The sequence below is a fragment of the Tauraco erythrolophus genome, chromosome 2 (genome assembly GCF_009769465.1).
Source record: "Tauraco erythrolophus isolate bTauEry1 chromosome 2, bTauEry1.pri, whole genome shotgun sequence".
NCBI lineage: Eukaryota > Metazoa > Chordata > Aves > Musophagiformes > Musophagidae > Tauraco > Tauraco erythrolophus.
Genome location: NC_141466.1, coordinates 71,658,161 through 71,672,764, shown reverse-complemented (window position 1 = coordinate 71,672,764; position 14,604 = coordinate 71,658,161). Strand labels below are relative to the sequence as shown.

The window sequence follows — 14,604 nt, the reverse complement described above, 5'->3', positions numbered from 1 at the left end:
GCTGTGTGTCTCCTCGTGGTACCTTGTCTTCGAGGCATGATGTGAAAGTTCCCCTTCTTGACAGGATCTTGCTGGGCTACAAGGAGCAAATAAGGACATTATTTACGATGAGGGTCCCTGTGGGTGGCCCTGCACCAGGCTAGCCCCTCCACAGCGATGGGCCTCTCTACTCAGACTCCGTGGGCTGTGTCCCAGGGTGCCACAGGGCCAGCTCTGGTGTCAGATAAGGCCACCTGCCTCAGCAACCAGCAACATCCTCCCCTTAAGAACCTATTTCCCAAGGGATCCCATCCTCGAGGAGAGCCCATTTCTCCTTTCCCCCCAAGAACTGATTCAATAGTGATCCCAACAGCTCCTAACCAATACCAAATCACTATCTTCCATCCAAACCACCACAGAAAGGTTGTGAGCTGCATCCCACCAAACCTCCCCAGCCCGGCCTATTCTCAATCCTACACGCACTGAGCCAAAGCAAGGGAACGGGCTTGAAGGCTGGGGGGAAACACCTCCCCGCTGCCCTGCAGCAAGTCATGAGGGACAGGAGATGTAGCCCCCAGCTGCCTTGCTCTACATGGACCTCTCCAGGGCCACACAAAGCCTCTCACTCAGCTCAGCCCGCAAGGCCAGTGGGATGGCCTGGATGCACCCAGGACCGGGTAGGCCAATATGACACTACCTGATGCTAAGCCACAGCTGCTTTAGAGCCCCTGGAGAAGCTGGAACAGGGCAGGGGACGTCCTGCTGCAAGCAGGTGCGGAAGGCAGGCCCTGCCCGAGGCAAGCGGGCCGCTGCTCTCCTCCTCCCCGGGGAGGGGACCCGGGCCTCGCCCCGGGCCCCACCGCCCCTGCCAGGTCCCGCCGCCCCTCAGGGCCGGGCCGGGCCCCGTCGCCCCTCACTGCCGCCCTCTGCGGGACGGTACCGGCCTCTGCCAGAGCGGCGCGCACCGCCGTACTCGCCACATCTCGCGAGACCTTCGGGCACGGGCGGGCGGGGGGGAGCGGCAGTCTCGCGCGAGCGGAGGCGCCAGGGCGGTGAGGCGGCCCCGGGGCCGCCGTGCTCCTTCCCTCCCTCCTTCCGCCGCCTCAGTCGAGCTCGGTCCGGCCTGCACCGCCCCGGCCCGCCATGGAGGCGAATCCGCCGAAGCGGAAGGAAACGCGCAAATCGCTGAGGATTAAAGTCATCTCCATGGGCAACGCAGAGGTGGGCAAGGTGAGGCGCTGCCATTGGCGGGCGGGCGGTAGCGGGCAGGCCAGCTAGCCAATGGCGAACCGGATGCAGGCGGCCGCGCTGCTAAATAGGCCTCGGATTGGTGGCTGTGCTGGCAGGCGGGATCCAATCAGGGGCGAGCCGCGACGTGCGGTGCGAGGCAGGAGATTGGGGCGAGTGGAGGATTGACAGCCTCGGGGGAGGGGCCTCGCGCTGACGCCGGGTTTCATTGGCTGCGGGGAAAGGGGCGGGGCCTACGGGGAGGGGCGGGCAGCGGGCGTGCCCGCGCAGCTGGCGGCGGGTGTTATGGCGGCGGCCGCCGTCTCTGCTGTCAATGGCCTCCTCCGTGTGGCCGCCCCGGGGCGGGCCCGGTCCGGGGCTCACCGCGCCTCTCCGCCCCGGCGCGGGTGGGCGATGCCGGGGCCCAGCCCGTGGGCTCGCTCGGGTCTGCCCCACGGGCCCATCGGGCTCCGAGGCGTTCCCCTCTCCGTTCCCCTCTCCGTGGGGCGGGTCCCTCCATGATCCGGCTGCTGAAAAACGCCTGTTCCCGTGTCTGCTTCCTTCAGAGGGAGCCCGTATGGCCGTGCTCCAGCCGTGGATACCGCAGTGCCCGAGGGCAGAAAGGCCTCATGCCTTTCTCCAGGGGACTCAGAGGTGTCTGGGGGAGTCCCTCCCCTCCCAGGTTCGGCTTTAGTGAGGAGTTCAGCAGGACTTCCCCTTCCTCGTGCTGTGGTAGATGACCCAGCCCTTCTCCAGGGTGTTATGTCTTCTCCCAGCCAGGTTCTGTTCTGAAGTGCTGCCCTTCTTTTGTTTCCTAAATAAATGTAGTCCTGTTAAACTGACAGCACGAGGACTCCCTTGGGGCAAATGCCTCACTTGATAGTAAGAAAATCCAGAAGGATCTTGCAGAACAGAGTGAGTAGGCAAAGAGGTGGCAGGTGACGTTTATCCTTATGGCATTTATCTCTTGGCATTTATCTCTCGACGGCTGATAGCAGCCGACTCCTCTGTTCTCCGTAACCAGTAACTGCCAGTCAGGGGGAGAACGGTGGCTGGACGGACCTCGTGTGACCCTGAATGCGCTTCTCATGCTGCCTGCTCAGGCTGCCAAAATGTTCTTCGTGGCTTTTGGGGAGCTGACTCTGCCCCCAGGCCTCTGAATACACAGCTCCTGCAGGCTGGATGTTTTCCATAGGGGAGTAAATCAGATGTTCTTGGCACTCCTGTATCCAAAGAGGTAAGGAATAACTGATTTTTTTTGCAAAGCTTTTGACACTGTCCCGCATGACATTCTTCTCTCTAAACTAGAGAGGCATGGGTTTGATGGATGGACCACTCGGTGGATAAGGAATTGGCTCAATGGCCGCACTCAGAGAGTAGTGGTCAACGGCTCGATGTCCAAGTGGAGACCGGTAACGAGTGGTGTCCCTCAGGGGTCCGTGTTGGGCCCGGCCCTCTTCAACATCTTTGTCGGTGACGTGGACAGTGTCATGGAGTGCACCCTCAGCAAGTTCGCTGATGACACCAAGCTGTGTGGTGCTGTCGACACGCTGGAAGGGAGGGATGCCATCCAGAGGGACCTCGACAGGCTGGAGAGGTGGGCCCGTGTCAACCTCATGAAGTTCAACCAGGCCAAGTGCAAGGTCCTACATCTGGGTCGTGGCAATCCCAGGCACAAATACAGACTGGGTGGTGAATGGATCGAGAGCAGCCCTGAGGAGAATGACTTGGGAGTACTGGTGGACGAGAAGCTCAATATGAGCCGGCAATGTGCTCTTGCGGCCCAGAAGGCCAACCGCATCCTGGGCTGCATCAAGAGGAGCGTGGCCAGCAGGTCGAGGGAGGTGATTCTCCCCCTCTACTCTGCCCTCGTGAGACCTCACCTGGAGTACTGCGTCCAGTTCTGGAGCCCCCAACATAAGAAGGACATGGACCAGTTGGAGAGGGTCCAGAGGAGGGCCACGAAGATGATAAGAGGGCTGGAGCACCTTTCCTATGAGGACAGGCTGAAAGAGTTGGGGCTGTTCAGCCTGGAGAAGAGAAGGCTCTGGAGTGACCTTATAGTGGTCTTCCAGTACCTCAAGGGGGCCCACAGGAAAGATGGGGAGAGGCTGTTCAGGAGGGCCTGTTGTGATAGGACAAGGGGTAATGGTTTTAAAATAGAGGGAGGTAGATTCAGGTTGGATATTAGGAAAAAATTTTTTACCATGAGAGTTGTAGAACACTGGAACAGGTTGCCCAGAGAGGTGGTGGATGCTCCATCCCTGGAGACGTTCAAGGCCCGGTTGGACGAGGCCCTGAGCAACCTGATCTAGTTGGAGATATCCCTGTTCCTTGCAGGGGGGTTGGACTAGATGACCTTTGAAGGTCCCTTCCAGCCCTAACCATTCTATGATTCTATGATTCTATGATACTCAGGGGCTGGAAATTCGGTTTCTTCTTTCTTTTGCAGAAAAAAAACTGTTCCTGGTAGAGATTAGTGCTTTGATTGTGGGTTAATTAGTTGGTTTAGGGACTTAGGGCAGAGTCGATGTCCTTGCAGCCATCCAGGTGGCTGGAGGCTTTCGGCAAATTCTGTATTAATGTGAATGTTACGGTGTATGGTACCATCCTGCTGAAATTTTTCTTTTCTCCCAGAGCTGCATTATAAAGCGCTATTGTGAGAAGAGGTTTGTTCCCAAATACCTGGCGACTATTGGTATCGACTATGGCGTCACAAAGTAAGTAACCTTTGTAATGAGGAACTGCAAGTGTCGGGAGAGTGGGATGAGGCGGGCAGGTGTGGGTCTGCCAGGACCTGGGGGAGGTGTCTGCTGTGGGGAGCACTGGTCTCTGCAGAGGCAGAGGGAAGATGTGCAGTGGTTGTCCCACCTCCCGCAGCTGCTGAGTGACCACACTGCCCTGAGCCAGGTGTGCTTGGCTGTGCCAGAGCTGCTTAGTTTCCATGGCATAGTCTGCCTTTCTGCTTTAATAATAAAATAATCTGCATAATCTGCCTTCCTCTGGTAGCATAGCTCCACATTACCACATTACATCCAGAGCTGGTAGTATCCTTCTTGTCTGACCGTCTCTAGGGACAATTTTCTGGCCGTTAAACCCCAGCACTCAGAACTTCTTACTGATTTTTCTTCCTCCAGTCACCCAGCTCTTTCTCTGCAAAGGGCTGGCAGAGATAAGGGATGTTGCTGCAGGGCTTAGCCTGTGCAAAAGCTCAGCTATAACCTTCTCAGGCATTTTTCTCTTCTCTTTCAGAGTGCAGGTCAAAGACCGAGAGATCAAGGTGAACATCTTTGATATGGCAGGGCACCCATTCTTCTATGAGGTAAGGCAGACCCAGCTCCAGGCAACACACCGCAGGTCTGCCCTCAGCCAGCCCATCTCAGAAGCATTTGGTACCTGTCAGCTTTCCTCAGATCTGCCTGAAACTGGGTTTGAGGGTGGGAAACTTGGAAATACATTTCTTAGGATCTTCCTTCCTGTGCTAGAATACACCCCCTTCTTTCCTGCCATGGACACCTAGTGCAGGCCGGCACTGGAAACCGCCGTTGCCTCTCTGTCAGCAGTGACTCCCTGCTGCTAGAGGTTGCCAAATCCAGGAGCCCGATAGAGGTGATGCTACCACAGCTCCATACTCCAACGTACAACCGGTAGCGAGGCTGAGTATGTATCCCCAGTCGGCACACACAGACGCACCTATATGAAACATATATATTTATACACATGGCTGGCTGCGCAGGTCAGCACAGATGGGAACAGCCAGCACTGGCACAGACAGCACCACTGGCCTCTTCCTGGTCTCTCTGGCTTATCAAGAGAAGGAAAACAAAGTTATTAAAACTGGAACCTATAACGCCACAAACAAGTCTGATACGAAAAATAACTCAACTTTCTCATCAACCAGAAGTGTTAAGGTTTGGCTGTGCTAGCCCTGTTTCATAGTGGCTCCTTGTGCTTATGAATCTGCCCATCTTGAGGTTAAATTAAATCTGAGATCTCAGACTGGGAGATCTTCAGAGCTTACCTTGGGCATTTGTAGCACACTGGCATCCTAATCCACGATCGAAGTGCTGTAAAACACTTAACAGTTGGACTAGTTGATTGTTGTAGGTCTCTTCCAATTGAAATATTCCATTCTGTTCCATTCTAAAATGACTTGCTACACAAATAATAAACAGTGCTGTTTACAAAAAGGAGCTTGCAGGATAAAACTTTAGGATTTGAACACGTAGGCTACAACATCCATTTTGGAGAGCTGGCACAGAGGAGTGCTTGTGCTCACTGCTAATCACATTTATTTTATATTGTAAACAAAGTAATAAAGTGGGCCCACAAGTGGAAGAAGGGAACATTAAGTGTTTATCCAGTACAATCGTATTGTTTTAAGAGTGTAATGCATAGTAACTCTTAATTATAAATATACTGTTGATGCTTGGCAAAGCATCATCCTGTGACTAATAAAAATTTATAGAATGTTAGGAAAGAGCAGTTTATAACATGATAAATACTAATGTGACATAAAAAAGTGAAAATGAGGGTGGGCAAAAGAGTGAGACAACAATGAGGAACGTAATGGTTTATACTGGCCAGGTGACTGCCTGGCTACTGCCTATTGTTTATCTGGTTGCTCATAAACCTGCTATTCCTCTCTTGTGTTCTCAGCATTTACTTATTGCATGCTTTGAAGTTTTGGGCAGAGAAAGGATTTCTGTGTTATTTGTCTCCGTGTGTAGATCTACAAGTCTCGACTTGGGTTTGTAAGTCCGCATATAGTGCAAGTAACCAGTGAAATGTAATTAAGAATAGCCTGGAATGCAGCAGGAAGCAGGGAGGATGGGAGACAGCTGACAGCATAAAGAAACTGAGGGACAGAAGACTGTAAAGACTCTCATCTGATGCAGATGTGGTCAGCAGAGATCTTTGTAGCACAGTTATCACTTGCAGATGTTTGAGCTGCTCGTGTATTGACGTTCTGACTATGCCACAGCCAATCCATATGAGACAATGGAGAAGAGAAAGACCCTGGGTCCTTAAAAAGTGTAATGGGCTTAAACTGTCAGTTTGGTGAATAATTATGTGGCAAATATTTATTGAAGAGTGACAAGACAGAAAACTGATGCTGCTTTGTTTGATTTTCTTTTCAGTGTTTAATACTTGTAGAAGTGTAGTATGTCTCTGATCTATAATTGGTTTTGTGCTAAAATATAAGTAAACAGGGAAAAATAAAACAAAAAACCCCCCCTGGACACAGGTGTAAATGGAGAGAGGAGTGGCTGGAGCAGTCCTGCGGAAAGGGATCTTGGGGTGCTGGTCACCAGCAGGCTCAATAGGAGCCCATAGTGTTTCCTGGCAGTCAAGAGGGAAAACTGCATCCTGGGGTGCATCGAACATGGTATAACCAGCCGGTCAAAAGAGGTGATTATCCCGCTGTATTCAGCATTGATGTGGCCTCACCTTGAGCACTGCGTGCGGTTCTGGGCCCCACAATTTAAGGAGAACGTGAAGGTCCTTGAATGCATCCAGAGGAGGGCAACAAAGCTGCTGAAAGGGCTGGAAGGAATGTCTCATGAGGGCTGGCTGAGGACTTGGAGTTTGGAGAAAAGGAGTCTGAGGGGCAACCTCATTGCTCTCTACAGCTTCCTGAGGAGGGGACGTGGAGAGTGAGGTGCTGATCCTTTCTCCCTGGTATCTCCCAGTGATAGGATGCGTGGGAATGATTCAAAGCTGCGCCAGGGGAGGTTCAGACTGGACAGTAGGAGCATTTCTTTACCAAGAGGGTGGTCAAACACTGTAACAGGCTTCCTGGAGAGATGGTTGATGCCCCAAGCGTGGCAGTGCTTAAGAGGCATTTGCACAATGCCCTTAATAACATGTTTTAGCTTTTAGTCAGCCCTGAAGTGGTCAGGCAGTTAGACTAGATGATTGTTGTAGGTCCCTTCCAACTGAAATAGGCTATTCTATTCCAATATCTGTCTTGTAGCTGACCTTAGGCCCTCATCCAGCAGCTCTCCTGGGGATCCTCAGTCTCCCCAGTTGCTTGGGCACACTGGGCATTGGGCACACAAGCCCCAGAGGCTGCAGCCCCGTTCCAGCTGCTGGTACAGACCCCGTTACGCACACCCACACGCACAGACAGACATCCTGCAGATCCCTCCAGTTCCTGGGCACGCAGACGCATGCAGTCTGTCTGGTGGATGGTCCTGGATCTTCGCTCTGCCTCACGCACAGAAAAACACACGCATTCGAATGTGTCTCTCTGTGAACTCCCAGACTTTTCCGTCTCTTCAGGAGTTTGTCCAACACCTTGTCTGCCATCGTGCCTCTGTGCTTTTTTGTCAGTGTGGAGATGAATCTTTTGTGGGCTGATCACTCTCCTATGATGGATCTGGCAGCAACGGAGTTGAGGTATTATTTGGGTTCCCCCATCTGTCCTTTATCTGTGACCTTCTGTTTGTATGGAGATGAGATTTTTATCACAGAACCAAAGAGGTTCCAGGTAACTGGTGATCCCCCAAATCTGCCAGGCTGTGTGCTCTCAGCCTGCCTGTTGCTGGTCCCACCATCCTGCCTTTGTCTCCGTAGGTGAGGAATGAGTTTTACAAGGACACACAGGGGGTCATCCTGGTCTACGACGTCGGACAAAAGGAGTCTTTCGACGCGCTGGACGCATGGCTGGCTGAGATGAAGCAGGAGCTGGGCCCCCACGGGAACATGGAGAACATTGTCTTTGTTGTCTGTGCAAACAAGGTGGGCTGTGGTGGGGAGCCAGGGTGTGGTGTGGTCCTGATCTCTGGCCCTCAGGGCTCCTTGTGTTCCCAGCTTGAGCCCAAGCTGTTGAGCTCCAGCTGCAGCAAGGGAAATGTTGTTAGGTTGTAGAGAAGACTTCTAAGAGCCAGATCTGTGTGTGAGGAGCACTGGAGACCACATTTCAATGGGGTTTTGAAAATGTGGTGGCCACACATTAGTCAGGAAGGGATCAAGTAGAGGTGACATTGTCTCTGGACTAGATAAACTCTCAAAGGCCTTTTCACTTGAATTTTCTATGCTTTCTTTCCATGCTGCCTCCATCCCTTCAGGATAAGCAAACAGCCTCTCCAACCAGACAGGCCCCTTACCTGCTGTTAGATGGTGGACCTTGGAGCTGTGTGCCTCCAGGTGCTGCTGCAGACCCTGGCTGAGCTCTGATCTCTGCCTTTTCTCCTAGATCGACTGCAGCAAGCACCGCAGCGTGGATGAAAGCGAGGGGCGGCTCTGGGCAGAGAGCCGGGGCTTTCTTTACTTTGAGACATCAGCACAAACAGGAGAAGGAATCAACGAGATGTTTCAGGTGAGGTGTAATAAAGGTGGTGAGGGCACAGGCATCACACTGGGCTAGGATTTGATGACAGGGTATCCTTTGAACTGCCTGGATCCTACAAAACCTGTTGGCCCTCTGCTCCAGAGGTGTCTTCGCAGTGAAACTTCACAGTGAGAAAGCTGCAGGTGTTTAGCTTAGGATCAGTATCAGTCCTCCCAGTCCTGAACTGGCCCTAGCGTTACATTGCTCAGAGCTGATGATCCCTCTTGCTGCGCTGGGAACACAATGCAGAGGTGCCCATGTGACCTGTTCAGGTCTAGCGCTGAGCTGAAGAGGGTTTGAGATAAATGTGAGGTCTGGCCTCCCCCTTGATCTGTCCTATGGTCTTTGCAGAGACCAGATCCCCCCTGAGCCGAGCTATCCCAGCCCTGCCACAGCCCAGGCAGTGGGGAGTGAACACACAGCAGTTGTCCAAATGTTCCCCCATGCTTTGGAGGATGAGCCCGCAGCCGGCAAGGGCAGTGGGGTCTCCTGTGCACTGCCACCACCTTCGGGGACCATTCATTCCCGCTAACTGCTCTCTGTGTCCACAGACTTTTTACTCTGCCATCATCGACCTGTGTGACAACGGTGGGAAGCGTCCCCCCTCCAGCATGGGGGTCGGCTTCACCAAAGAGCAAGCGGATGCCATTCGCAGGATCCGCAACAGCAAGGACAGCTGGGACATGCTGGGGGTCAAACCCGGTGCCACAAGGTGAGGGAGACTTCAGCATTTGCCTGACTGTCCCCTTGGTTTATATAGCAGCCAGGCACAAGCAGTTTGTATTTACCCACAAAACAGAGGTAAAGCAAAAAAGCCCCTCGGTGCTGAACACCAAATTTCCCCCTTTAACAGACAAGTCAGGCTGGAGGCAAGGGGGGAGTGATGAACGTGAGAACTTCAGCCCTGCCAGCTGCCTGGCCCTGCATGCTGTCTCTGGGCTGAGCTGTCTTAGGTCACTCAGTAGCCAGACATGTTTGGAGCGGCTCCAGCTTTCCTTTCCGTGCTCTCCATGCCTGGAGAAGCTTTCAGGCTGCTGTAAAGCTGCTGCCTACATTACCAAAAAGGGATTGATGTTACAGCTCTTCCACTTGGAAACGGTACTTGCACAAGAGAAGCTTTCTCTTGTCTTCTTCAGAGCACCTCTAGCCAGGTGGAACTGCTCGTTGCCTGTGTAAGAAGTTGGATGTTGAATTTCCCATTTCTGCTGTACGACTTGGGCAGCTAAAACAAGCTCCCAGAGGTATACCTTACTTCCTTCTCTCTGAAACACGAGGCCTACCCTTGTGTACTCCTTGCGAAGGGGCTGGAGAGTAGATTTTTGGATACCATATATCATTCAGGATTCATACACCCTCCCGTTGCCTCTCTGAAATGTAGGTGTTGAGCCTCACCCCTCCTCCAGCCCCCTCTCATCCACAGGGAGGGATCAGCAGCTCTGCAGGGCAGTTGGTGCTGTGATCGCTAGCACAGACAGACTCACGTCCCTCAGTAGATGCCCCTCCTCTCTCCGCGGCCTGCAGCTGGAGTCGAAATGTCTGCCTTGGACCAGACACCAAGGCTTAAAGGGCTGAAGTGATGTGCAATGCCTTCGCCCGCAGTGCGTAGGCGGTTTGATGCGAAGCTGAGTCAGGGTGCCTGTGCCCCCATGCTGTCTCCCAGCTTTCTGCTCTCGTGGTGCCAGAGACTCAGCGCACCACGGCACACGCTGCAGGCATATGTCTGGCATGATGGAAGCATTCGTGCTGGCACATGTCTGTGGTGGAGAGGGTGTATAGACCCCCAGGAGATGGATTCTCCCCCTCCTCTGCTCATGCCACACCAAGAAGTGCCCTGTGTGCTTCAGCCCTTTCTCCATACCATCACCTCGAAAGCCTGGATATGTTTGGTGCCAGTGAGAGAAGGTTCAAAAAGGCTGATGAGCACAGGGCGAGCTCCGGGCTCTGCTGTGCTTTGCCAGCCGGGGCAAGGCTCAGCCGGGCTGTGTGTCGTGTGGGTCCTCTCACTCTTGTGTCTCCTAGGGATGAAGTGAACAAAGCCTATCGGAAGCTGGCCGTGCTGCTCCACCCCGATAAGTGTGTGGCTCCCGGCAGCGAGGACGCCTTCAAGGCAGTGGTGAATGCCCGGACTGCCCTTCTCAAAAACATCAAATAGAGAACAGAGCCACTCAAAGCTGGAAACCTTCCCCTCCTCCCAGCTAGCTCCCAGGCAGCCTTACGGCCGTGGGCACCCCCTTCCTCCTCACGCTTACCGCTGGCATGGACATGGACATTCCCAGCACCCGCCCTGGGAGCAGGACTGCATCCGACCGTAGTGTGCTCACAATGTGCTGGGAAGGGAGCAGAGTGCTGAGGAGGGGAGAGGGACCCCAGAGCCCTCCCTGTATCCATGGCTCCACGTCGTGGTTGGTGTAAGTGCTGAAAGCAGTGAGGTCCCCACCTGTGTTACACCTCCCGGGAGTTACCAGCCATGGAGGGTTTTGGATGCATGGCTCCAACCTGTGGATACAGCAAGGGCAGAGCGAGGTCTGACCCAAAAGCTGCTGTGCCTGAAAGCGTTGGTGTTGTGGGTGGAGGATGCCCAGAAGGGCAGTGGGTTGTCTGTCCTGGGTTAGCCTAGAACCACCTCTGCAAGGCTGCCTGTGCTGAAAGCCGCGCGGGCACTGCCAGGCATCAGGGCGGTTCAGCTCCCGGGGCAAAGCTTGCTCCTTCCAGCTGACACCCAGCAATGCTGTCTTCGGCAGTGAGGAAAAGGGAGATTGCTTAAGGAAATATCTCTGCTACTGCAGGAAGAAACTGGCTCTGGGAGTGTCCTTTTTCCTTTCCTCCTCAAGCTGTTGTGCCAAGAACGGACCCTTTGGCAGGGCTAGGGCTCTCCCCCTGGCACCCACCTCCTGTCACAACACAGAGTCTCCTGCCACCACCTCCTTCCATCTGCCTGAGCTCAGTTCATCAAGAAGAGCCCTTAAGGCTGCAGGCTCTCAAGCTCCCTCTCTCCCATCCCTCTGCTCACGCTGTGCTGGCGAGCTCTGGGTAGGTGCCACCGTCCCCCTGAGGGACTGTCCTCTGGTGTGGGTGGCCCTGGCTGTTCGCAGGCAGGAGGAGGGTGCTGACTCAAAGAGGAGGCAACTTGACCCGCAACGCAGCTGCTTGTCAGCTCTGCCCTTGCTCCCTTCGGCCAACCTCATCTCTCGAGCTTCTCCCACACTGTGGAGCTGTGTGGGTGCCTGCAACCTGCCTGCTCGCTTGGCCCCACGCCGCTCTCCCGTGGGGCGAGCGGTGGACGGGACATGTTCTCCCCAACCCGCTCTTTTCACAGCAGCAAGATGTCGCCTTGCGTTGCTGGTTGTGTTATGGGTTGCTGATCAGCAGGTGGCTGCGGGTTGCTCCCTCCTAATCACAGCTGCTCTTTCTTTCAAATAGTCCTGCAGATTTAGAGGGGAGCGGGGCTGGTCACCCCAATGAGTGCTTGCAGAGGCTCGAGATCTGGCTGTTGTGATCCTGAGGGAGGTCAGAGCTGTGGTGGCTGCCAGGCTCCTAGGGGAGATCCAACAGGAGATTCCTTGGGCTCCTGTGGTTTTGTCAGGGCCCAGTTTTATTTCCTTGCTGCTGTATGAGCTTGGCAGGGAATGTCAGGACACAAAGGGACTAAATGAAAGCCACTGAGTGTGTGCATATGCATCCTTACTCCACCCCACAGGTATCCTGTTTGAAAGTGTTTTCTCCTACGGTCAGTGCAATATATATTTTTTTTTTCCACTTCAAGGCAGCTTTTCTGTGTTTCTTCTTCAAAATATATCCTAAAACAACAGCAGACACCCCTCTCCTTTTTGGCAGAACATATTAAGGGACTTTAAAAGCCAGTATAATTTCATTTCTTGCTCTGGTTTCTGATGCAGGGTTGCTGGGAAGAAGAAATAAACTGTCCTGCTCCTCTGGTGTAGAAGTAACCAAGGGGAGATGTTGCTACAACAGGTTAATTTTTAAAATAGCTCCATTTTTCCTCTCCCAGATGTATAAAAAGCTGGGCTGGGAGAGATCAGCAGGACAGGTGTTGGAGACTGACGGGGTCTTGTTCCACATATTTTGTAACGCTGTGGAGTTCACTGGAAGCCTCCCCACTTGTCTAGTGGAGAAAACCACTTAATTCTGGCTTCAAACCAATTTCTCTGTATTTTTTTTTTTTTCCATTGAGAAGGGTAAATAACCCCGTTGCTGAATGGCGCACTTCACTTTGAGGGTCTGGGTGCTTGGAGTGGTTTAAAGGCTTCCTCGGTTCCTGCTGTGCAGGGTCTCTCCAGGTCTGTTGTGCCATGCGTGGTCCCTCCTGTTTGCTCCTCAGGTGACTCCGGCTCCTGGTCTTGGGGTTTCTCCTCTCTGTTTACCAAGCTGACCAGATGTTTGGAGACGATTACACACGCGTGTCACGTCTAGCGATGCCGGTGACCTTCTAAGTTGTGTTATTTTTATAAATTAAACCCCCCTTTGGAACAAAGGAAGCCCTGTGAGCGGTCCTCCTGCCGTGACTGCCTGCTGTTAATGTTTAATTACCCTTTGACTCATTCCTTTCTTCCCCAGCCTGCTCTGGCCAAGGCTGGTGGTGAAGAGCTGCCCTGGAGGGTGATGATGGAGGTTGTGAATCAACCCAGCGGGAGTGGGAGTTGGATAAGGGATCAGGGGAACAATGCGGCCCTGAGAATCCCACGGGGACGTGGCCTGGGATGCAGGCAGCTGGGGTGGAGCCTGGCCCTGGTCAGGGGACCCAGAGGCAGAGGGGTAGCTCTGTCCTTCCTCCATGCACACACACCTCTGCACCGTCAGTCCCAGTTGTGTGCTTCCTCCATCCCATCTTCTGTCAGCTCCAGGTTCCTCCAGCAAGGCTGCCACCATCCAGGCTGCATCTCTGGCCTGAGAGTCCCACATCCTCCTGCCTCATGTGAAGTTGTGGCTTCCCCATCCCTGGAAGTGTTCAAGGCCAGGTTGGATGAAGCTTTGAGCAACCTGGTGTTGTGGAAGGTGTCCCTGCCCATGGGAGGGGGGTTGGAACTAGATGATCCTTGAGGTCCCTTCCAACCCAAACCATTCCATCATTCTAAGTGTGAGTCCTGCTGCTGAAGCATCCATCCTGTGACAAAGGCCCCAGGATCTGAATCCCAGACGAAGGAACTTCCCGTTCTGCAGCTAGAAATGCAACCGGGAGCTACCTCCGAAAAACCTCTGTTGATGCACCCAGAGGTGCTGCCCTGGCTGCCTGCACCCTGCCTGCCTCCAAGCACTCGTGGAGCTGACAGGTGGGGAGGACACGAGGATTTTTCATCTGGATCCATGCCTGACAGCCTCGGTCTGCTCCTTGCTGCTGTTCCAGGCTCGTACACCCTGTAACATGCCCAGGCAGGGCCTGGAGAATGAGCCCTCCCCTTGATGGCCTTCAGACCAGTTTTGCTGGTCTTCAGACCAGTAAACCTTCACAACCAGGGCCCAGACAGCGTGCTCTGTGCCTGCCCAACCCATCCCTGCCTGGGATGAGTTGACCTGGGCTCCCCATGCCAGGCCCAGTAGGACATGTCCCGTTGCAGGTGGTCAGGGCTCATGTGCTTGTCCCGTGCTGGCCAAGGCACGGACCAGACTGGGCAGCCGAATTTCCTTCTTACTTACACTTCTCTTCAGCTACAGCAGGACGGGAATGACCCTAAGGGTGCCCAACATCTCTGGGGAGCTGTGGCTTTGGCAACTCTCATTTTGATATTAATTACTTCACATAAGCAATTACTTCCCCAGCAAAGCAGCCGAGATGACCTCTCATTAGAGCTGCTGGGGCGAGGAGGAGCGGCAGTGCAGTGCCTCTGGCTGTGCAGCGGCTCGGTGGGGCTGAACGTGGATGTTCTCCTGGGTTTTGGGGAGATCTCGCAGTGTGGTCCATGGCTGGTTCAGAGCATCTCCATCAGCCCTGAGCTGCAGCTGGTTTTCCAAGAGGGTGCAAGAAGGGAGCAGGGAGTGGCTGAAAGACAGGGGAGAGGAGGGAGAACCTGTTTCTGAAGAGGTTCAGTGGGGTATCGATCAGTTTG

At 53.9% G+C, this 14,604-nt stretch overlaps 1 protein-coding gene across 1 annotated transcript; it reads left to right on the top strand.

Annotated features, from left to right (window-relative positions):
• Positions 1 to 1,122: 1,122 nt before the first annotated feature.
• Positions 1,123 to 10,971, top strand: DNAJC27 (DnaJ heat shock protein family (Hsp40) member C27). Its single transcript, XM_086624458.1, has 7 exons — positions 1,123 to 1,209; positions 3,844 to 3,926; positions 4,459 to 4,528; positions 7,786 to 7,950; positions 8,408 to 8,530; positions 9,094 to 9,254; positions 10,562 to 10,971. Exons 1-7 carry the CDS (start codon positions 1,123 to 1,125, stop codon positions 10,692 to 10,694), a joined length of 822 nt encoding a protein of 273 aa, XP_086480584.1. The 3' UTR covers positions 10,695 to 10,971.
• The last annotated feature ends 3,633 nt before the right edge of the window (positions 10,972 to 14,604 follow it).